The sequence below is a fragment of the Podarcis liolepis genome (assembly GCF_965112155.1).
Source record: "Podarcis liolepis genome assembly, chromosome: 4".
Taxonomy (NCBI): domain Eukaryota; kingdom Metazoa; phylum Chordata; class Lepidosauria; order Squamata; family Lacertidae; genus Podarcis; species Podarcis liolepis.
This window is the reverse complement of record NC_139558.1, coordinates 23,847,670-23,872,831: the sequence shown is the minus strand read 5'-3', so window position 1 is coordinate 23,872,831 and position 25,162 is coordinate 23,847,670. Positions and strand designations below refer to the sequence as shown.

The 25,162-nt window shown below is 40.9% G+C and overlaps 1 protein-coding gene across 1 annotated transcript in view; it reads right to left on the bottom strand.

Moving 5' to 3' along the window:
* The window catches only part of PCCA (propionyl-CoA carboxylase subunit alpha), a 230,486-nt gene that overhangs the window by 99,750 nt on the left and 105,574 nt on the right, over positions 1–25,162 (bottom strand). Inside the window, exons 16-18 of the mRNA XM_083501215.1 lie at positions 24,766–24,841; positions 12,854–12,964; positions 6,516–6,618 (exon numbers count right to left, since the gene is read on the bottom strand). Of these exons, the coding sequence (XP_083357341.1) occupies positions 6,516–6,618; positions 12,854–12,964; positions 24,766–24,841 (290 nt within the window). The remainder of the gene's footprint in view (positions 1–6,515; positions 6,619–12,853; positions 12,965–24,765; positions 24,842–25,162) is intronic.

Here is a 25,162-nt window from a genome sequence, read left to right as displayed (position 1 = left end):
GGGTTAAACAAAAATGCTAACGCTTAATGCAACATTAAGCATGTGAAATAAAAACTTGATTGCTTAGGAAGCATGCTATGCTGTTACCCTAGTGACAAGTTAAAAAAAAAAGGAAAGGAAAAAGACTGCAAGCTGAATGGCTGTATGATATGAAATTAAAATGTTTCACATTGAACAATCCAAAATGAATTGGGAAAGGTTAGAGCAGAGGAGGGAGAAATCAATTCTCCAATGGCAATGGTGAATAGAAAAGAAGTATGAATAGGATTTGCCAGTGGGGTGCAACAGCTGCCAAATATCCTGCAGCCAAAGAACTACAATAATACTGATGAAGTGTGCAAGAGCTTTAGGAATCGTTGCAGGGAGCAGAGGAGTACTCTAACAATAATGTCCCATCCAGCTCCTGCAGCAGAATCAAAGGAAAGATTCATCTTCAGAATTGCAACCCCCCTACCTACAAATATGCATATGAAAACTCGTATACAAAACTCACTTCCTTAGCAACCAGGATCCAAAATGCCACAGAGCTAGTTCCATGAGCCAAAGGACTCTTAAGACTTCCCTTTCTTTCAAACCAGGCGCCACATTTTTGAAAGCTTCAAAAAAAAAATAACTGAAAGCTTCAAAAACACTTTACAGTATGACATCACATGGGGTCAACTGTCCAGACCAAACAAAAGGTTTTTTTTTAAAAAAAAAAAATCCTTTACCCATGCTCCAGTCCTCGGGCAAGGAAAGTATCCTGGCCAAATGAAGCAAACATACTAGAGATCTGAAAACAGTATGTGCACCTAGAGATTATGAGGAGCCAACTATTTCTCCCAACACAAAATGGCCTGCTTAGGCGACAGCATGTGATGAGATAACTGGTCCTTATCTCTGATGTGTTTCAAGGTTCAAGAGACTCTGCAGTAAAAAATGCTCAACCACTGAACATGTGAACAGCTCAGCTAGTGGCGGTCTGCTGTATTCTCATTATTATATTTTTTTGCTGTAGTTTGGTTGCTGTTTTAGTTACTTAACATTTTATTGTATGGTTTTATAGAGTGATAAGATGTAAGCCATCAGTGGAACTGATGAAGAATGGAACCTTTAGCCACACTCGTGGCAAAGACTAGAGCTCAATACTCACCTTTCTCTCATCCCAAGAGAACCATAATGTAAACATTGCAGTTAGTGATAGCACCATAGAAAACTGATGCATGCAAGACAGCCATTGCATTACACAATCAAAGCAATGTGTTTATAGAGTTTTCAGTTTAACAGTGGCAAAAAAATTCATGAAAGATAAATCTTGGGCAACAGAGACAAGGGTTGTAGAGGTGCCAGGCCCAAACCTTAGGACCCCTTAAATTAGAGATTGGGAAATTGTGTTCCTTCAGATGTTGTTAGACTACAACTCCTGTCTTCCCTAACTATTTCTCATGATGGCTCCAAATAATGGAAGCAGAAATACAAAATCATAATAGTCACTGGTTGCCCACCCCTGGATTAAACCGTACCTTTGTAACATGCAAAGAAGGGGAACTACCAGGTACAGCTTGAGAGCCTAGTGTCCTGTGCATTTTCTCTAACTTGAATAAAAATTTACAGACCTCTGCTTTGAATACACTAATTATCAAATGCAACACAAAGCTTATTAACTAAAGTGGTGTAAAAGTGTAAGTGGGAAATCCTTGATTAACATCTCACTTCATCCATAAACTGAATAGAATACCATAGGTGAGTCACACTTTTGACCCTCCTGAGAAATATCTGGTTCCTTTGGACAGTCCTTACCCCTTCTAGCTTCTAATATTTGATCTGGCTGAGAAATAAAATGGCATATCCTTTTTTAGGAACAGTTCAAAGGATTAAGGGCAGAACTCCTCTAGGTTTGTACTGGCCAATGCACATTTGGTGTCTTGGGTGGAATGAGCAGACCAGAAATGATAGCTGCTTGCAACCATACCCTTAGAGACAGGGGCAGAGGAAAGGGGGTACAGTGGGTGTGGGCCACCCTGGGTATCACCAGGGGGGTGACAAAATGCCGGACGGCACTCACCACGGGGCCTGCAGCGCACCCAAACCACGTCTCTCCTGGGAGTGATGTGGTGGCTTGAGTGCCCGCATGCTCCACGCTGCCCCAAATGGTCCACCCACCACCTCCCCCTCAGCTGTAGGGCAGCTGAGTGGGGGGAGATAGGCAGACTCCTTGGATGTCCCGCAGAGCGTCCTGCCCTGGCTGGCTCCACCCCTGGGTGCAGGGCACCGCCCCAGGTTCCCGATCGGCTCGCTCCACCGCTGCTTAGAGATGCAGGCAGGTTGGCCAATAGAGATAGAGACTATGAACAGGCTTACATGATATTTCAGTAAATGTAACAGGCTATACTCTTATGTCTCCACCACACCCACCCAACCACACAGGAATGTTAAGAATGAATTACTGTGATGGTGTGAAGTCTTTGTACATAAATCCTAATATATTATTATTAAATGACACTTCCTGAATTTTGCATCATTTGTTCTGTTAGCCTGTTTTTATTCTATTAAAATTACATTCCAAAAATCTGTGTCCCTTCCCATTCTCTTTGACTCAATAAATATATATTATAATCACCATTCACTTAAAGCTAATTTGAAACCGTATCACAACTGTTCACATAATGGTAATGATGAATCTAAAAATATTCAGATAAACTATTGTGAAAGTGTTATGGGCGCAGAAATGCAAATGCTCATGGGGATAACAATATAACTGTGGCTATTTCAAACACATTATGTATTTACATTTAATATTTTTCATTTCAGTGATCTCTGTTTGAAGTGCTGAATACAATTTACAATCTTTAAAAAATATATTCTGAAGATACTTAAAGAGAGGCATCTATTAGCTCCATTTTACCATTCAAAAATAAATAAACCCAACATTACAAAGCATGCCAGAGGGGTGTGGGAGCAGACAATGAAGACGAGACCTCTCAATGGCAAGTTCCTTTGTCTTTAAAAGGACAAAGGTTTAAAATGTCCTCGTTTTAAACACAGAGCCAATTTTTCCTCAAGCACGCTACATCGGGTAATACAGGCATGCAGCAAACCGTGGATTTTTCCAAGCCATGAATGATGGGAGGCCAAAACCAATAGAGAAATTAGGAAAATAAGCTTTGAAGCCAACACAAGCAACACATAGGAAGTGCTGTAGGCAATCGGCTTTAGAAGTGTAAACATTACATTAGTAGACCCAAGAGAGGACCACACCTGGAGCACTTGCTCTCCTATTCCCCCGTCCAAACTGCTAATGAAAATAAAGACTCCTATTAGTTGAACATCACTTTTAGTTTGAGAGATCTTGGCTACGCCAAACAAGCTAGATTCTCTCATGCCAAACTATGTGCACTGGAAACTGTATCATAATCTGACATCATGATAACCACAGGATTGTTGTTTTATCGCCTAGTGTAAAAATGACTTGAAGCAATGGGTGGCACCCACTTGACAATAAACCAACCTATTTAAAAAATAAGATAAATGCTACGTATAATTGTTCAAAACAGTACAATATATATTCACAGCTACTTCCTGTAAGAAATCTGTGCCCCACGTGATATCAAGCATTTAGATAATTACTTAGAAAAGAGAAATCTGCTGCAATTTTTCCTAAGAAAAAGAATGCTTGAAAAGCTACCTTTAAAACTGATCAAATAAAAATACATTTTTAAAAAAAGTTCCGAACTGAACTAATAGGAAGCCAAAATACACACTTCTTTTGCCATAATTGCAACAGACACCCTAATGACGGTAAGCACCCTTTTTTTTTTAGCATGCAACCAGATTTCCCCCACAAAATAGGAAAGAACTGTAGTCGAGGCCAGAGCCACCTTTACACACTGCCCTCACCCCAACTAACTGCACATTCAGCCTGGTCCTCTGCTGACCCTTCCCAGCTCCACCATTGATGCTACTGTACAGTTGGGCCAAGGGATGAAGGTAGTAAAAGAATGTGAGGTAGCAGAGAAGTAGTTAAAAACAAGACAGGGAGAATCACCCCTATGGCTACCACCCATTCCAATGAGTCACCCAAATCACAGTGCACAATGCCCCACAAGCCAATAACAATCAGGTGGAGCGAAAGTCAGCAGCAGTTATAAAGCCTGATGTTGTTTTTAACTCCACTTATTTTTCTGAGAAAACCAATTGTGTATTGTTTTTGTTGATGAATCAGCTTCATTGGCCAAGACGAATTCTCCAATTGCGTTATTGTTACAGTTCCCCAAGGTTTACATACACAGAAATGGTTATAAAAGCAATACACATTACAAATCATTAATAAGGACAGAAGAAGATCCTGCCTGATCAGAAAGTGGTCCATGAAGTACAGCATCCTGTTCTCACAATGGCTAATTAGATGCTTAGGAGAAGCCCACTAGCAGGACCCGAGTGCAGTTTCCAGCAACTGGTATTCTGAAGCACAACCCCTCTAACGTATAGAGATTTCCGGGCAAAGCAGACTTGCGGTAACTAATGCTAACTATGCCCTTTAGTCCTCCATTGGTTAGACAAACAGACACCTTCTCCAATGCAGAATCAGATATGGAACATGGTACAAGCACATGTTAAGGGTTGACAAAATATACCATAGCAGGTTTTTCTTTTCTTTTTCTGCAAAAAGTTGCAGCCATTTATCTGCAATTTATTTTTTACTGCAGTCAGTATTTATTAAGAACCCTTTTAGTAAAAAAAACAGGAAAACGTTATTAGTTGTCATAATCACTGAGGACAGACCGAAAGGTAAATGGGTTTAAATTGCAGAGAGATAGGTTTAGGTTCATTATCAACAAGATTTTCTGACATAAGAGGAGGCAGACAATGGAATATAATCACAAAAAAGGGGGTCAGAGATCTCCATCACCGGATTTTTTTTCCCCTGTTGTGCATGCAACACAAACAACTTGAATGTAAGTGGATTTTCTTCCTGACAGATGAGTCCAAATGATAGGCCTGGCAATCCTAAGGTTTTGTCTGCTAGTCTGCTTTCATTAGGAAATGTTATAGCTATTATCAACAAAGCAAACTGAGAGCATAGCTTGCTCAAAAAAAAGTAAACAAATCGTTCAAAATTCACTATATCGGAAAAGCTTGATATTTGGCCTGGAACACAAACAAGAACTGCCAGTTCTCCAATACTTATCGCACTTGACTCAAGACAAAAGTTGCAAAGCACAACTAAGAGAGCAAGGTGAAGAAGGTAAGCGTATCTGACACAATATCGACTTAAGGAAACCCTTTCATGATGTCCAACAGAGGTGGCTAATACTCCTATAGCTAGAGAGGTCATGCTTTCTTCACACAGGAAAGAATAACTGAAATAAGATAATAAGGGAGGCTATATTTTCCTATATGCCTAGAGAGTTTGCATTACAAAATATTCTGTATTTATTATATAGCAATATTTGTATTTTGGAATTTTGGTGGGAGTTCCCCCCCCACCTTTATAAGATATTCTGTTAAATCACAAGTGCTGTGTTTGAATTAGGGATGCTGTTATTTTAAAAACAAAAACAAAGCTGCTTTGTTTAACAAGCCAGCTTCATGACCGATGGTTAATGGAATCAGATTTGGTTTTAAACCAGGGTCTTTGGTTCAAATGTAAAACCAGGCCAGGTTTCTACAAAAACGAAACTAAGCTCTGCCGTGCTAGATAAGGAGACAGGAGGGGAGGCGTGTGAGCCCAACACTTTACTCACATTCATTCAGACTTCTCCATAAACTACGGCTTAGCATTATATGTCAGTATGACCTATGGCATGGTCACTAACCTTTCTTTCCACGAATAAAGGGAATTTTCAGGTAAACTTTTCATTTCCCACTAACCAAATGGATCTTTTCACGAGCACAACTCAACATATCACTATGATTAGGGTTGAAACAGTTAATTTACACACGTTTAGGGTTTTGCACACATCTAGTAAAATCTCAAAACTTTTTTCTTTGAAAAGCAGGCTCACATGACATCATCACAAACTGTCCCTGAAATTTTGAATTTCAGCAGCAGATTGTAAGAGATGACTGCTGTCTGGGAAGCACAAGCTTGTTGGACAAGTGGAACTAGTTGCATGATCTTCTGTATCCTGGTCTATGTCTATGCTACCTTTAACGCCAAAATCATTTCAAGCAGGAAATGGTCGCCTATTTAAAATAATTTGGTAACTGGTGGTACAGGGTTAGGTACACTTTTTATTTTAAAAAAGAAAAGAAAAAAGTCTTATTGCATCAGTAGAATTGGGGGGGGGGTCATTAAATCTTGCAAATTCTGATCAGTTCCTCTGTCTGTGCAAAAGCAACATTAATAAATGTAAATCTGAAGAAGTGTGCATGCACACAAAAGCTTATACCCAGAACAAACTTAGTTGGTCTCTAAGGTGCTACTGGACAACTATTTTTTTTATTTATTTCGACTGCGTCAGACCAACACAGCTACCTACCTGAACCATTAATAAAGTGAGTCAGTATACATGACTTTCTACAAACAAACTTACCTTGGAGTTCCCAGAAATCTCTGTGATCTAAGTCGTTCAAGCACATACAAAGACGCCGCTGTTACCAGTAGCTCCCTTTTTTCAGAGTCCTTCAACGTGTGTCCTAAGATTTCAAAATCAATTTCCAAAACTGTAATATTCATCAAAACCATTTTTATAAGATATCATGCCCTGCCCTTCAGTTCAGCAATAAATCTCAGGGCAGCTTAAAAAATGGATAAAACATAAATTACAGCAAAGAAAAAAAGGTGTAAAAACCAGTAGCAATCAGATTTAAATGTTTTAGAAGCCTAAAAAAAATAAAGCGATATTTGCCTGACACTTGGCATTCCTACCTGAGGAGAGAATTCCAAATGTTGGGTGCTACCACTAAGAGGTCTGTGTCCATGGTGATTACCCACCTCGCCTCAGAAGAACTTAAAATGTGCCTCTAAGTAGGTCTTCATCTGTCAAGCAGGTTTGATTAGGAGTAGGCAGTCTTTTAGATATCTGGGTCTCCAGTTTACCTTACTCTCACGCCCCACTTAGAAATTTCCCCCATTAGCCCAGTGGACATTCCCACAAGAAACACCATCTACATTTGATCCAAATTCAGAAGGGCTCTGCAACAAAGCATCTTCAGCACCAAATTCCAGCACTTTACTAATGAACCAATCCTTTACCTTTACCTTTACCTTTACCTTTACCTTTACCTTTAATGAACCAATACCAACAATAAATATCAAGCACATTCCTACAATGGAAGAACTGGATTGCAACTACAGCATTGCAAAGCATACTGCGACTCAATTCTGCAGCTAATAATAAATTTGGGTGGGTATCTAAAACTCTTGAAGCAGCATAGGTTTCAGTTCTTCACTTGATAAAGCAAAGACAGTTCCTAGTAGGAAGCCACATGTCTCAGGGCCTAATCACAGGATTGTGGGATAGAGATTTTGGGAAATGTAAAGAGGCATCTGTGCTGTTACGGAGCTTCTGGGTGTTATTCAGAGAGAAGTATGAGCCAGGTCAGAAGCAGTATCCAAATTGCTCTTGTGTTGCTTTTGCCATGGTTACCCAGGGCATCAGCCCTTGAGCAAACTTACTCTGGGTGCTGTAACATACTAAAGCATGGTACAAGAAATAAAAGAAGCAATGAAAACGGCATTAAAATCCATGCAACATCTAGCTTAAAGGTAAAGGTAAAGGGACCCCCTGACCATTAGGTCCAGTCATGGCCGACTCTGGGGTTGCAGCGCTCATCTCGCTTTATTAGCCGAGGGAGCCGGTGTACAGCTTCCGGGTCATGTTGCCAGCATGACTAAGCTACTTCTGGCGAACCAGAGCAGCACACGGAAATGCCGTTTACCTTCCCACCGGTACCTATTTATCTACTTGCACTTTGACATGCTTCCGAACTGCTAGGTGGACAGGAGCAGGGACCGAGCAACGGGAGCTCACCCCGTCGTGGGGATTCGAACCGCCGACCTTCTGATCGGCAAGTCCTAGGCTTTGTGATTTAACCTACAGCACCACCTGCATCCCAACATCTAGCTTAGCCCATTACAATTCCTACAACAGGCAGAAAATTCAAAGTGGCCCAACAAGACTCTCAGCTGTTTTCAAGTGGTCCATGGAGAAGAAAGTGTGAAACCCACTGGTAAGGAAAATCTGTTTGCTGCCTCTGAGATCTTGGCCTCTTCTCCAGCCTAGAAGATACATGAAAGAGAACTATAGAAGGGAGGAAAGGAATCTGGTGAGCATGATTCTGCCACCTGAGCATCCCTGCTTGAGAAAAATGCCCACCAAGAGCTCCCCTTTAGAGCTATGGCAGCTGCTCGCCGCAAAATGTCCTGGGCTTTGAAGATACAGATGTGTACATGGAAGATCCTGCATGAAATATCCTCTGTGTAAACTGTGGGGAGGGGGGGGTTCATTAATAGCTAATAGAACACTTGTTTCATAATATACTATTATCTTTTTGGAGCCTCTTCCAAACCAAAAGGTTGCAATAGTATTTTGTTTGAATGGAGAGAAGCAAAGTAGAAACATTCTAACCTTCACCTACTTAAAGTTTGGGATCTTACTAGTTACAGGATTTGCAATACTTTATTATATAGAAGCCTATCGAAAATCCGTCACTGCAGCATGCAAAGCAAAAGAAATAATGCCTTTTTAAAAAAGCTGCTTTGTGTTGATGAAAGCTGACACATGAGGAACATATACACTTGAAAATTAGCCTGAACATGTGTCAAGTACTCCACTCCAAGTAAAAATTTAATTAAAAGTTGCCAGCTGAGGTTAATAGGAAAGCTGTCAAGATATTTCATAGAATTAAAAGAAGTTGTAAAAAAAAATGTTTATTTTATTGATCCTTGAATTTTAAAAAATCTTGGGGTTTTTTTCTAACACATGGGTACTTTGCGTTATACAAGCCTATTAGTAAAAGAATCATAATCAGACACCATATTTTTGAACATAAAAGGAATGGTTGATCTCAGTGAGAAGCAAGGCACAGTAGAAATGTATTCCTAAAACTGACAGCTCCATTTATACAAATGGGTACAGGATTTCACACACCCAGAACTGGGAGGATGCAGTACCCTGCTACTCCCCCCCACCTCTGCCCACCCAATTTTCCTATTTCATTGGGTAGTATTGCTAATATTTGAAGGATCTCCACTCCAATTTCATGGGTCCATTACCAGGTGGCTTTTCTCTAGTTGACCTCACTTTATACTGAATCACATGCAGAAAATACCATGAGGAGTAGAAATACACATACTTTTATAGTGATTTCCACAAGTCTAATGGCACTAAATATTACTGTAGTAATCACAGAAATCACAACATTCTTTCACCACCAGTTTACACCAGTTATATGTATATTTTTGCCTGAAGACAATCACAGTGATAAAATGTACATATACAGGTAGGACCTTTATCTTTAATTAATACAATGTACTCAACAGCACCTAGCTGTTATTCAGTACTTAGTAAACATTATATAAATCAGTTTTGAGAGAGGAATTCTCTTTAAAGTTTATACACTTTTTTGGCCTATGCTATAGTGCAATGGAAGGTTTTCCTAAAGATGTTACGCAGCCATACAAAATGTAGACCTCAAAACTGTAAACCCAATAACCTACAAAACAACACCCATGGTTCAAAATTAGTGGCTTCTAAGTCATAATTTTGGAAGCTTCTTCCATTTCATTAACAGTACTATGAATTTGGGTCAACTAATACCTTCAATTTACTAAATTAATTGCTACCAAATCTGTTGATAACAAAGAGCAGAATGAGTAAACTGGTAATTAGTACTCTACAAATTCATGAGGGGAACATTATTGGGTTAAGAATAGGACCCTATCTCATGGGAGAAAATAGAAATGATATATTTGGGAAGTTAAGAGAAGATCATCATAATTTGTTGTTCTACAACATGTTATGATCTGCTATTTATGATGCCACAGGCTGTAGCCTTCACCATGAGAGGAATAGTTGAGGAAACCAGCTAACATAGCCCCATCTGTAGTACTCACTTTTGCCTAACAAGTGGAAGTACCATATTTTTCGCTCTATAAGACACACCAGACCACAAGATGTGCCTAGTTTTTGGAGGAGGAAAACAAGGGGGGGGGGGATTCTGAATCTCAAAAGCCAGAACAGCAAGAGGGATCGCTGCGCAGTGAAAGCAGCAATCCCTCTTGCTGTTCTGGCTTCTGGGATAGCTGCGCAGCCTGCATTCGCTCCATAAGACGCACACACATTTCCCCTTACTTTTTAGGAGGGCAAAAGTGAGTCTTATAGAGCAAAAAATACGGTATTTATTTTCTGGCTGTCTCAACTAAATAGCCCTATAACCTCTGAAACTTTGGCTGTGCACATGCTCCCATTTCCTCTTCATCCAGCGTGCTTTCACTGGATCTGGGCCTTATTCGGGTTGAGGTGGCCATCTGTCATGGATGCTTTAGTTGAGATTCCTGTATTGTTGGGGGTTGGGGCTAGATGGCCATGAGGATTCCTTCCTACTCTACAATTCTATGCTTCTACAAGACAGATCCAGATTGTAACAGGTCAGGTTGAGCAGCCCAGAGTCATCCAGGGTTGTCAGCGGATGGACTGTTAGGCAGGAGAGGGAAGAAGGCAGAGAAACTGCAAAGAAGAAACCACTTGTAAAGAAAAAGCACCACACAGGATCAGACCCTCCTGATAAGCAGGAAGTTCTGACGCTGTGCCCACCCCCTCCCAACCCTATTTTAAAATAGAGTTTTAAAAACCCTTAACACACACACACCCTAAATTACTTTGGGGGTGCATCCGTGTCATGGGGACAAAGGAGGCCCGGATTAGCCTGATCTGGGGGTAACAATTTGGGACCACAGGGTGGAACAGGCAATTCATGTACAGCCCCATTACTTACTGAACCAGTTAATTCACTGTACTGTGGGTAGTATGGCAAAGAAGCTGGGAATGGGAGAAAAGAGGAAGGCATCAGATATAGGTTGAACCAGTAACAAATTGAGATTTTAATAAGGGTTTTGAAAAGCAGCAATTTAACCCTTGTTGTAATATTTCCAGAAGAAATTGGGAACTGCAGGTCTGGGAGGGCTAAATTACAACTCCCAGGATACTTTGCTTTAAATGTATGGCATGTACGTAGCCCTGGTCTAGGCTTTCCCCACATTAGCTATGATCACAATTTCAGCTCATTATAACTCATTTTTAATTTATTTTATTTATTTAACGAGATTTATATACCGCTTGATTGTAATAAAACCTCAACGCGTTAGCAGTGCAGCATCCAGTCTTCTTGTTTTTGGCTTTCGTCCTTCTTAACTGAGTCTTCTCAGTCCTGACTTCTTCGGATTTCTAGCTTTTCCCTCTCTCTTGAGTTTCCCAACTTGCCAACACTAACATTTCTCTTGCCACTTTACTTAGATACACGACTGCTCCCTTGTCCACAGTTGTTAGTCAATCAGAATACTGGTAGTTTGTTTTAAGTTTCTAGTTCCCATAATTTTCTCCCCCCCACCGCCTTTTAAGTTTCATTTTCCTGAGCTGCCCTTCTGAACTTCCTGTGACCTCTTAAACACCATGGCAAAAACAGCCTTTAAACATAAAGCAGCCATTTAAAAGCTAAGAACAAAATGGTTGAACAGATGCATTCCTTCACAACATATGACTTGGTAAAAAGCTTCGGTTACACAGCCCAAGCTGTGCAGCACTCACACATTGCCAAAATATAGAAAATGCATCACCAAAACACAGTACACAAATGGGGGGGGGGGGGTGACCTGCAAACGCGTTTAGAGGAAAATGTAGAAATAATTGCTATCATTTAAATAGAATTACAATACATCCCACCATATTGGGGAAGACTGTGACCTGTTTGCTGTACAGGCGCTGTTTATGGGCAACTTCAAGACCTCTACTCTCCCTTCTTATGGTTCATTATTGTTAAACCAGATTAGACAGCCCCTCAAACAGAGGAAGACTTCAATAGAGGACTGCTCTCTTTCTGACATCCCTTCAAATAGAGGACTATAAAGTAGGATACATGGCCACCCTAACAGTCAATCACTAATTTAAGAAGAGAAAAATATATTCTCCGCCTCAACAGCTGAACTGTGAAACAAATATTCACTTTTACTATTTAGTTATCACTACAGTAACAAAAGTGAAGCATATATGGGAATCTTATAAAATCTCTCCTTGCTTACAAGATTTAACATCTTTTGGAACCCAACCACGGTAAATTCTCTCTTTCAGAAGACCTTTTCTTACTTGTCTATATTCTTCTAACTCATAGTCAAAGTCTCTCCAAAAGCCATGTCCTGAGTCCACTTTCGATCAATATTATACTAATTAAATGTTTTATTAGTGTAAATGAAATAAATTAGGAATGCTCTTCCAGCTCTTGGTAAATCCTCGGGACTGAATAAGTACCCAACTTGCCATCATGCAGACTTCCAATGAGAAATAGATTCCTGGAACACAATGTAGTCAATGCTTTCACAGAATGCCAGCATTTGTTAACAGCATGCCAGACTTTACTAGCTGAGGATGGGTTCGGAACCAGGCCACTCTCTTAAATCTTGCTATGGAAAAAAACTGTTTCGCTTCAAAGCAACATCAACTGGGTTCCAAAAACCCAACTTGATTTTTAGTCTCCCTGGAAGTTGAAGGAAACAATTGCTTTAATTTTCAAATAAACTATTATTTTTAAAAGTAAAATTAGGGAGACCAAAAAACCAAGTTCAAAGAATAATTAGAAAACCATTTCAGAGGAAATTTTCACACATGACCCCACCCCCAGCCATCCCAAATGCTTAACATTTCCATTAAGGACCAACCTTTAAAGCCATCAGGATACACGTCTGGAAGAAATTTTGTGTTGATGTCTCCCTGGACAAAGCGTGGATGGATGATCACTTCCCGTAGTAAGGCAATATTGTGGGCCACACCTGGAAGCACAGTAATATTTAGACATCTTAGATTATTAATGAATGCTGAAATAACAAAGGGTACCTGGAATAGAATGGACATGCTCTACAGAGATATTTGGAGTGGTGTTTGGAGTAGGTGGACAACTCAGAGCACCCTAATAGTAATGAAAGATCCAGATGCAAAATGTATGGATAAATGTTATTTTACAGTATTGCACTGTCATTCAGCTTGGAACTTACAGTTGCACACAACAAATATTCAAGTGGTGCACATAGCCAAGTTGCAGAACTCTTAAATCTGCCTATGCTTTTTCTGCAACAGAAACAATATCACTGGACAGAATTCTACAGGTCAGAACAGAAGAGGATATTTAGGCTTTCTGTTCCTCTACTTGAGGACTATGAACAGTCTTTCTGTGTTCACTTTGGGCTGAAACATTTCTAAGCCATTTTCTCCTTTATTGTGAGATTATTGTTATTGTTATTTTATGTTGTTTTTCCCCCTTAAACACTGAGACACAGCCTATGCATCTTACTGATACAGCTTAAGAACCAATTCCTAAACAATGAACACTTCAAAACTTGTTATATTGTAAGATGCTGGGGATATGATTAAGCTAAGTCAGTCTATGAACCACCTGTTAACTTTGAAACTCACATTCCCATGTCAACTGCAGTAAAATATTTGTAACTGGACTCTGCAGTCAAAATAACTTTTAATACCATTGAATCAAACATAATCCACATTCAGGGTAACAAAAATCCCCAGACAAACATGTAAGATTAAGGAAGTAATATATAGATATTCAACTTGTAAATACGAAAAGCCACCGATGAAAATACTGCAACAAATATTTGTTTCCTGAGTGCAAATTCAGCAGTTACGCACATAATGCCACATGTTCCCAGACTGAGTAAATGCTAAAAAACACAATCCAATTTTTTATTTCTTGACCAAACTGCCGTAAGATCCCTGGTGATATGATAGCTGATGACTGATGACAGGGATCTCTTTTTCTATTGATTGCCCCAAGAACTAAAATCAAATATTATTTTTATTCATGCCAAACTATGTGGAGAGAAATCAGAAGCTCCTGCAATCCATAGGACCTAGTATCATGAAAATGTAAATAAGCACTTTAACATGAAACTTTCCCTTTCCATAAGAGCTCACAAGTCTATCTTCAGCTATTTCTAACACCAAATTTGGGAGGCTTAAGCAAACCTACTCCACCAAACGACTTGAAAGCCGTGGTGCTCTAGCCTCAATCACAACGTTCCTAAGACTTCAGAAATTTCAAAGTATGATTTGCAGTTTAGCTTGACCTCAGTGAAAGTTCACAAGGTATCCCCCATCTGTGTGAATAACTATGAGGCTACAGAAATCTGGACCCCTATAGGAGTTTACTCTTGGCTACCTGCTGCTTCCAAAACACCAGCCAGACATTAACCCCACATTCTCACAGGATCAAACAGAGGCCAGTCTCCATGCGCACTGAACTATATATTACATCCATCGTGCAATGATATTTCCTTCTGTACCACATTTGGTAATCCAAGCAGCTGAGACCAAAGCCACAAAAACTGGAAACATAATGAAATCTGTAACTTCTGTACTGTTCATTCACAATGCCAAAAAACCGGGGGGGGGGGGGCACAGAAAATAAGAATGATGTTGCAGATTTGTTCTATGTCCCAAGAAGCGGATGGGGCACACACAAATGGTAAGATTTGCCTGGGTAACGGGGATGATGGACACAAAAGCTTGGATTTGCATTGTAAACATTCCCTTCCTTTTTTTTATTCCACACAGTATAATAAGGCCTCTCTCTCTCTCTCTCTCTCTCTCTCTCTCTCTCTCTCTCTCATTCATTTATTAATCATCTGACAGTCTCTAAGCACTTACAAGTTTTAAAATCATGAAGCATGGCATAAATTCAGTACAAAAGAACAATACATCACAACAAGAGACACACAATAACCTATAAAACAACCCTAACAAAATAGCAAAAAACCCACTCAATAGACAGGAGAATAATCATAATCCAACAAATTCCCAAAAGAATAGATTAGTTGGAGAAGGAGTGTTGGTGAGGGGACCAGGCAGACACCATCTTTCAAAAATTTAATACGCATTTTCCCGCTGGCTGTTCTGCGGCCATGGCTGGTAACCACTAATACAAGATTTGAATAGGGCATCCCTACTTCCCTAGTCCCAGTCACTTCTAATGCACTAGACCAGGGCGCCCCAACTTTTCATACCAAAGGGAACGCAAGAATACTTCAACCCTGAACCCGCGGGCAGCACACTGTTTTGTCACACTGCCTTCCCAAAACCAGCTAAGCAAGGCGCTGGGCTTGGGGAAGGATGCCTGAGGCTCTAGCACCTCCTTCCCAAAGCTGGAAAAACACTAACTAGGCTTTGGGACAAAGGTGGGAGAATTCAAGGACCCTGTCAGAGCCCTCACACCTTCTTCCCAAAGCCCAGCACCTAACCCAGCTTGGGGAAGACAGCAAAAGGGCTATGGGGGGCATCAAATGTTGCAGAGGGCTGCCAAAAAAGGCCTCAAGGGCCACATACCGGCCGATCCTGCACCAGACCCTAAAACAATGAAGGCTGTTGGCACGGACAGGCAGTAGGAACTACCAAAACATTTTATCTCCTATCTCCAAAACAGAACTGAAGCAACAATTTATCAACAACTTTAAATAATGGGGGAAAGAGGGGGAGGAATGGAGAGATTTGCCCATATGTCCTTTATCACCGGAGTCTTTATATTTATCATGGAATCATACACATTGTAAAAAATTATACATAAATGGTATGAATGTGGTGATCTACAAGTCATAGAATTTAATTAGTAAAATTCAGAATAAGCTGACTGTTGTACCTCATCATTCATGGGAAACATTCTTCAGTGTAAATATTTACTGACACTAAACATATTCTGTGTTGATTAGCCCTTTTTACAATATTAAGCTTCTGTCAACTTGACATTCACAAAACACAAATCTGCATTTATCCATGTAAACTTAATTGGTGTCCTACATGTCTCTCCATAGATAAACAATTCAATATATTTAACTTGCTGAGAATTTTAATTGTGTTAAGTGGAATGGAAAGAACTTTATTTGCATAGTTATTAGTTGCAAAAGCATTAAATTCATTTTTATGAGAGATTTAAATTGCATAATGATAATTGAGCTTTGCTGCTTTGAAAGACTATCTTAGAAATGCACTGTACATGTTGGCATTTAATAGGTATTCCATTTTATTCAAATAGTACTAAAGGGAAAAAGACAAGAGAATTAAGATCTGTTGCATTCAGCCTCTTGAAAATCATTATGAAAAATAAGTGAAGGAAAAACAACGTTCAGTGCCAACAGTGTAAATCCATGTTCACTGCAAAAATGTTGTGCTTAAATCAATGTGCCATTTGTCAAATACAAACATACAGCCCATATCACTTGGACCTATATGAAATAAGCTTATGGAAGATGCATTTGATTTTGTAATTATATTCAGGTTGACATCCTTTTAAAAGTTCAATACAACTTACACTTAACTCTTAAGGCTGAAACAGTAAAGGTAAAGGGACCCCTGACCAGTCCAGTCGTGGCCGACTCTGGGGTTGCGGCGCTCATCTCGCTTTATTGGCCGAGGGAGCCGGCGTACAGCTTCCAGATCATGTGGCCTGGCAAACCAGAGCAGCACACGGAAACGCCATTACCTTCCTATTTATCTACTTGCACTTTGACATGCTTCCGAACTGCTAAGTCGGCAGGAGCAGGGACCGAGCAACGGGAGCGAACCTTCTGATCGGCAAGCCCTAGGCTCTGTGGTTTAACCCACAGCGCCACCCGTGTCCCTGGCTGCAACAGCACTATGTGCTAAAGATTACCTCCATCCCACAAAATTCTATGGCTTTTAGCAACAGCTCCTTAGCATGCAGTGTTAAGGGAGTGCTTGAACAAGCAGGAGAGGGATGGGGGGGGGTTGCATTGCGGCATCAGCAATGGGAGACGGATTAACCCCTTCCAACACACAGTACTCCCCTTCCCCTCCACAAGCCAAGGTGCTGCGCTTGATAACAGTTGCTTTTAGTGCTAGCACATGCACAAGTAGTCAGAAATGGATTAACCAGGGGTCAGCAAAAATTTTCAGCAGAGGGCCGGTCCACTGTCCCTCAGACTTTGTGGGGGGCTGGACTATATTTTGGGGGAGGAAAAGAACAAATTCCTATGCCCCACAAATAACCCAGAGATGCATTTTAAATAAAAGAACACATTCTACTCATGTAAAAACATGCTGATTCCCAGACCGGCCGTGGGTTGGATTTAGAATGCGATTGGGCCGGATCTGGCCCCCAGGACTTAGTTTGCCAACCCATGGATTAACGCATTCAGCATCTACAGTGGCCCTTAACAATCATAAAGGGATGTACCGCAATGGAAAAGTTTATTAGGTACATGCAAGAGCTTGTGGAACTCCCCCGCCATTATTCGCCCTGTCTTTGCTGCAGCTCTTAATGTTCCCATTGTCCTCTCTAGAAACTTTTTTCTTTTTAAGGTTACTGGAGGATTTGTTTCCTGAAAAAGTCGGAACCCTTGCTGCACAAGTAGGGTTCACCACTGAGCCCTCTAGATCAAAAGCTAACTGAGCTAGTACAAATAAAATGATGGTACCTCTGCATATACATCAATATACATATTGTCAGGGAACTGCCATCAGAGGCAAGAGGAGAGGTAAGACGCTCCAGTGATGCAGGGGAGGGAACTAGCAAGGAGAGAGAGAGAGCTTCCGCTGGGGAAGGAAATCCAGGGGACACCAGGGAGGAAGGAGAGGCGGAGAGTACTGCGGAGAGGAGGCTCCGAGACTCTTCCAGTGAAATCAGCGGAGAGAGCACTGGACCTCCGCTTGGCACGCCCACGCTGCGCAGAAGGCTTCCGCGCAGAGAATCTAGGAGGAGACTGGGCGTCAAAGAATTTCTATGTTGGAGGAAGTTTAGGAGACGCCCACTCATGGATTCTGCCAGTGACTAAGACAGTTGCGTTGTAAGGGCTGTCAAACCAGGGAAAGGTTTAGCTATACGACTAGCTTGGAGCAGTTTGCAGTTTACGCACAAGCAACCCCAATTCCCATTACACATATGTATCAATATTCCTAACAAAATTGCTTTTTCAGGTACAGAAGCTGGGCATGCAGTGCAATCCTAAGCATGTTTATTACAAGTAACCCCAGTTTTCAATACAGGAGCTTATGCTCCAGTAAGTATATTTGTGATTTCTGCCTCGTGGAGCTAAGAGGGCTTTGGCTGGGAGGGTTCCCACCCATCCTCATTTAGTTTCACTCGCTACGACCCACTGCCAGAAACAGTTTAGACTATTTCATAAACAAGAAGCATGAAATTTGTGCAGAGGCAAAAAGCAAGTACTCAAAATAAATTCTTCTTCAATTCCTTTTCCTGGCATTTCCCCCCAGACTATTTTCTTATACTTTCCACACTGTTCCCACTACCACAGCTACACTTTATTTCTATTTAATCTACTCTGGGTCAGGTTCAGCCTTATTTCATATCTCCTTTTCTTTCTCCCTACTGTTAACCTCTCCTGCCCCCAAAGCTTCTGTTCTTTGAAATTTCTGTTTTTGTCTTCTCTTGTTCTTTTCTTCACTGTGCCCTGTAGTAATAATTCCTGATCTGCACCCCAATTGTTTTCAGCGCAGCTTCCATTCTATGATTTGCAACCAACGAAAGAAAGCTTGCTTTGATTTACCCCGGGTCTGTATTCCAACGGATTTAATGAAGATATATGTCTGCGCAGAGCAGGGGTCATGGGTGTGGAAACTATGAACATGCCCTACCCCTTTTAAAACACTCAAGTATAAATGGCCTGAAATTGAGGCTACATTCCCAGCAACAAGTGCAATACCATGGGACTATATGCTTTGGAAAGGCACTCAAGGTCAATTGTAACTTGTCATGTTCTTACTACAGGCTGTTACCAAATTGTGTCTACAATGGTATCTGTCACAGAATTTCCTTTCCTTTCCTCCCCCCACCCCCGTCTATTAACTATCCTGGTACAAATATTCTCGAGGTTTCCTTACATATGCGCTTCATCATCTCAGAAGGGCAGGCTTCTGTTTTCAATTATTTTATCTCAAATGCTGTATGTGCATAATTGCATCCATGTACCTATGTGCCACAGTAACTATGTGCATGTGTGCCACAGTATATTTGATGGGAGTTTGCTGAAAGGAGAGGTGCGTGGAGCATTGAACAAGAACCACCGCCAGGCTCTGAGTTCTTGATATAGCTTCCATTCATTTTATTATTATTATTTGAAATTAATAGATTAACTTGCACAATGGTCCTCAACCCTTGGCCTAATTCTATGCAGGGGAAGGAAGCTTGGAGAAGGGGGTGGAGCACTTTGAACAGGCACTATCTCCAGCAAGGGCAATCTATCCCTTCTCCAGTAGGCTGCAGAAGGTGGAAGAAGAGGGAGGAGGATGGGAGAAGTAAATGATCACGGTGGCCCGGCCTGCCTTTGGTCCGGACCCACTCTCCACCAGTTGCAACTCGCCTATATCACCAGTTGCAACTGGCCTATATCAATACAGTGGTACCTCGGGTTACAGACTCCTAAGGTTACAGATACTTCAGGTTAACAGACTCCACTAACACAGAAATAGTACCTTGGGTTAAGAACTTTGCTTCAGGATGAGAACAGAAATCGCCCGGTGGCGGCGCAGCAGCAGCAGCAGGAGGCCCCATTAGCTAAAGTGGTGCTTCAGGTTAAGAACAGTTTCAGGTTAAAACCGGACCTCCAGAACAAATTAAGTTCTTAACCCAAGGTACCACTGTAATGCACATTTGTTCTTACGATACCTCAAAATTTTGCATAAAAAACAAAGAAAAAGTAAGAGTATTAAATGTAATGCATATACTTTCTATGGCTGATCAAACAAAAAAACAATTTGTATTGTTGTATATGTATCTCCAATCTATGGAGAGAGGTTTTTCTTTTCCTCTAACACTATATTATATAATTATTATTTATTACATTCATATACTGCCCTGCATGGGCAGATCTCAGGGCGGTTCACAACTTAAAATTACAATACAGTTACATACGTTTCAGGTTACATACGCTTCAGGTTACAGACTCTGCTAACCCAGAAATAGTGCTTCAGGTTAAGAACTTTGCTTCAGGATGGGAACACAAATCGTGCTCCGGCTGCGCGGCAGCAGCAGCAGGAGGCCCCATTAGCTAAAGTGGTGCTTCAGGTTAAGAACAGTTTCAGGTTAAGTACGGACCTCCGGAACGAATTAAGTACTTAACCCGAGGTACCACTGTATAAATTAAATACAAGATAAATTAAATTAAGCCTGGTTTTCCCCCATGTTCCTGTCAGACATTCTAAACTGTATCCTGGGGATTTGAATAACTGGCAGGAGAAACATGACTCGATACTCAGCCATGATAGGAGGGGGGGAAGGAGATCAGTGATCTTTTCTACAAGGGCTACGAATATATTTGGGAGGATTTCATTACATTGATGGCATTCATCGAGAGCAGGTATGAGCTACTATGGACTTTTGAGTCTTTACAGTAACAGCAGCAAACACAAGTCCCCCAGCAGCACAAAACCTAGGCCAGACACTGGTTGCAAAATTATCACCATATTAGCAGAGCCTAGGACTTGCCGATCAGAAGGTCGGCAGTTCGAATCCCTGTGACGAGGTGAGCTCCCGTTGCTCGGTCCCTGCTCCTGCCAACCTAGCAGTTCAAAAGCACGTCAAAGTGCAAGTAGATAAATAGGAACCGCTCCGGCGGGAAGGTGAACGGCGTTTCCGTGCACTGCTCTGGTTCGCCAGAAGCGGCTTAGTCCTGCTGGCCACATGACCCGGAAGCTGTACGCCGGCTCCCTCAACCAATAAAGCGAGATGAGCGCCGCAACCCCACAACTGGACCTAATGGTCAGGGGTCCCTTTACCTTTACCTAGTGTGTCACTAGCCAAGGGATTAGCTAAGGAAAACCTGACTCTAGTTGGCACACCTCCCAGAATTCCTAACCCAGAAATCCATAATTTTCCACAGGAGCATTTTTTGTTTTCAACATTTGACACTTCTATGTTATACGCCAAAGAAAGGAAGGGTGGAGATTCTGTCTTTGATGCATAATGATACAATGATCTCAGACTGTATGTTCGTTCCATCCACATTTTTTCCTGAACAGGAACAAAGTCTATTATGTCCCATATCAGTGGGGATTTTAAAGAAAAAATTCACAACTCATTTATGAAGTAAAGATTACAGGACACATTAAGCCCTACTCATCACTGCTGTCGCTGTGTGTGAAATCTTCTACAAATTCAGTAAAGTGTCATGTTCAGAATAAAGCATGCAAAACGGTAACATTCATGCTGACTAAGCACAATTGTGCTATTTTGTTCATCTGAATAACTTATCTTCAGTAAAGGGTATGCTTTTCTGTTGCCAATTTAAAAAACTACACAGGCTTGAGCACTTTGAAGATTTTTAATTACCCTAAATAAAACAATGTAAGGCAATGTAAAAGAAACTTGTCCTCTGAATTTGAAGGCACTAATGCATCTGAATACCAGTTGCTGGAAGTCACAGGCGGGGAGAGAGCTCCTGTGCCCGGATCCTGCTTGCTGGTTTCCCCACTCAGTGGCGTAGCGTGGGGGTGCAGGGGGGGCCAGCCGCACCGGGCGCAACATCTGGGGGGGGCGCTCGCACTCGCAGCTCTCTGCCCCTACCTGGCTCACTCACTCTCTCTCACTGCAGTGCTGGCTGTGCGAATCCGATCCGAGCCGCTGGGTCGCCGCCCACTGAGGAGGGGGTGGGTGCCAGGCGTGTGGTGCGGAGAGAGAGCGAGGGACTATCTGGGGGAGGGACAGTGCAGCGGCCGCCCAGCGCAGCGCTGAGCGCGGGAGAGAACCAGACCAGACCAAACCAGGCAGCAGCAAGAAGAAGCTGGCAGCGGCGGCAGGTTAGGGGTTAGGGGGCGCAAATTACTTGCCTTGCCCCGGGTTAGGGGGCACAAATTACTTGCCTTGCCCCGGGTGCTGACAACCCACGCTACGCCGCTGTCCCCACTGTCATCTGGGCGGCCACTGCGAGAACAGAATGCTGTACTAGATGGGCCACTGGCCTGATCCAGCAGGCTCTTTTCATGTTAATTCATGATGCATTCCTTCCACACAGGCTATAGGCTACATCGATTCAAGAATGCAAACCCTTTCCCCCATGCACTTGGTTCTCCTTGACTATTAAAATACTTTGGTTATTTGATCCAGAATGGACATGTGCTATAAAATATCATCAAATTCAAAGATTCACACTTTTTTATTAAAAAAAAAAAAAGCACAGGTATTGCATCCTAAGTCATGTGCAAAGTAGGCCCACTGAAATAACTGGACAGGCTAGTCATGCCAAACACCATTTATTTCAATGAATGGCATTCAACATTAGTCCAACTCAGAGCAGACCCACTGAAGTTACTGGACATAACTTAGATTCATTAACTTTAATGGGTCTACTCTGAATGGGACTTTGCTGAATAAAACCCAATGGATCTGTTGTGAATGTGACATAGTTGGATACTACCCATAGTAAAATATATTTTGGAAAAAAGCAGATACTATTCTTATCCTGAATATTTTTGCTTTACTTTTTGCTCTAGGCAATTTGCTTCTTTTTTAGTCAAATTTAGCAAAATACAATGTACAGCATTCTCCCCTTCATCCAATATTATAGCCATTAACCTCTTATATTTAAAATAATATCACTGGCACGGTATGCTGCTGTGTCTGTAACACAAATCTATCTGCATTTAAAAAAATTAGTGATCTTTAACAGAGCCTTTGAGCTGTTGCAGAATTCAGGATTCCAACCAATGCCAATCAGGCCAATCAGAGTTAGAAAAATCGGAAATATGTTTTGCAAACTGGAACAGTCAACAGAACATGTAGCTTTACTTTGGTTCAGTTTTGTTTAAAACAAACAAATCACTCTTTTAAAGTTTCCACGCAATAGAAACATATAATCCTATTTTAGAGTTTATACTCCCAATGGAATATTCTTCAATTAGGAAAATCCTTAAGGCACTTTTGGGAACACAAGTTTGATCCCAGGCTCCAAACGTGCTCTGATATGTGCACTGAGTTCCAAGCAACAATGGACTTCCCTTTCACTCCAACATCAGACACCAACCTGCAGTTGACACCAACATTGTAGTGATTTAGGAACTCAACATGTGCCAAAAAACCTTGGCTCCCATGTGCATGAGGGTCAGGGCAAGTATGTTTTATATTAGCACTAAAAATAAAGCCAGATATTATTTTGGCTATTCTTGCGCCTTTGGCCAAATGCTGCGTTCTGATTGTGTATGGAACTGAGAATCTTTGGGATTCAGATGACAACTGTCCAATTGAGCCGCATTTTTACAGTGGACAAAAAAAAAAAAATGCTGTACACCTAAGTAAGAACCACGTTAGAAAAACAATAAAAGGTAAGAAGTACAATTTTGCCAGGATTTTTCAGCAGTTGGATGGATTTCATTAAAGACAGAAAGAGACTTGTTGAAGCTCTCAGGTTACTGGTCTCTTCTTTCTGTGAAAAGGTCACATAAGCAGTGGAGAAGTGGGAAAGGGGAGCGGGCTTTCTATATTTCTTTCTTTTAATGCACTGATTTATTGGAGTTTAGCAATGGGGGTTATGTGGAAAGACATCAAGCAACTGGAAATCCTGCAGTGTTGGATTTACACGGTTATCTCTAATGGAGAAAAGTAAACCTCAGAAGGAGACAACTTGCTTTGAGAGATGAGGAAAATGACACTCCTCCACCGAAATCCTGTTTCTAAATATTATCACATCACCGTCTTTACTGACTGGTAGGCAAACACTAATAAATACACATAAGAAGAATTGGGAGAAGGAAGGAATATACATTATTTGCATGTGACTGCAAATGTCATGTTATACCCTGGCCTGCATTCCATAAACATGTTTTATCAGAAAGTACACCTTCCAAACTTACAGGTTACTGCTACAATGCCAACTTTGAAGCAATAGCTCTTCCCACATGTGACCGTTTCCTAGTGGCAGTTTGATTACAACAACATCAAAAATAAATCGAAGCTGAAGGAAAAGACAAGCTAATAAAAATAGTAGGCGAGGGGAAACTTTGCATATTGCTTACAATACAGCAAAGGCTACATGCAGCTGCTCAAACAGGACAGAATGAGGAACAGAACTCTGGGAGCTAAGAAACTGTGGGCCAAATAATCAGAACTGCCAGATATAGGGAAATAGGAGGTCTAATTACTTTTATTTTTATTTAGCAAAACACATACATCGTTAAATTGTGCTAAAATCTCTATACAGCTTAACATAAACATTTAAATTATTTAAAACTTTAAAAAAATAAGTATAATTGACAGTAGAAAGATTCAAACACATCCACACCCACATGTCTGAATAAGCTTACCTGGATAAAATGTTCGGAGCTGGCACTGAAAAGAGTCAACTTTCTGGCACTGGTATAATATAGTGTAGCTATTTTACATATACAGTTATTTATCTGGTAAGAAAACTGTGTCACTTTGTGTAGTATTAAATTTTAAGAATGCAAAATAGTAAAATGCATAAATTAAAGCAGCCTGATGTGCCGCAAAACAAACCAACCAAATATTTTTTTCTTAATTTAACACAATTTTCCTTCAAAGTAACATTTCAAAAGCTTTTCCATGGACAATTGCATTAGAACCCCATATTATTGAATTTACCTCTAATAACGTAACTATCCAAGGCCTCTTCCATTCTTCGCAAAGCTTCAGCTCTGTTGGATCCATAAGTGATCAGCTAAAGCACACATACACAAAATGATATATAAAAATGATATATAAAAATTTAGGACCATCAAAATATTATTTTGTGGTAGAGGTTTACAACTTTCTGTTTTTAATGCAATTTTAAAATGTTTTAAACATTTTTATTGTTTTAGCTCTTGTTGGCCATCCTAGGCACCTTTGGGAGGAAGGCCAAGATACAAATTTAGCAAATAAATATTTTGAGACTATCCAATGCTTTCTTTAAAGGTAAGCAAGATGCCACAAAATCACCATATCCACCATGTGCTTAGTTACCTTCATGCCAAATGGTCACTATGGCACATGCCTCTGA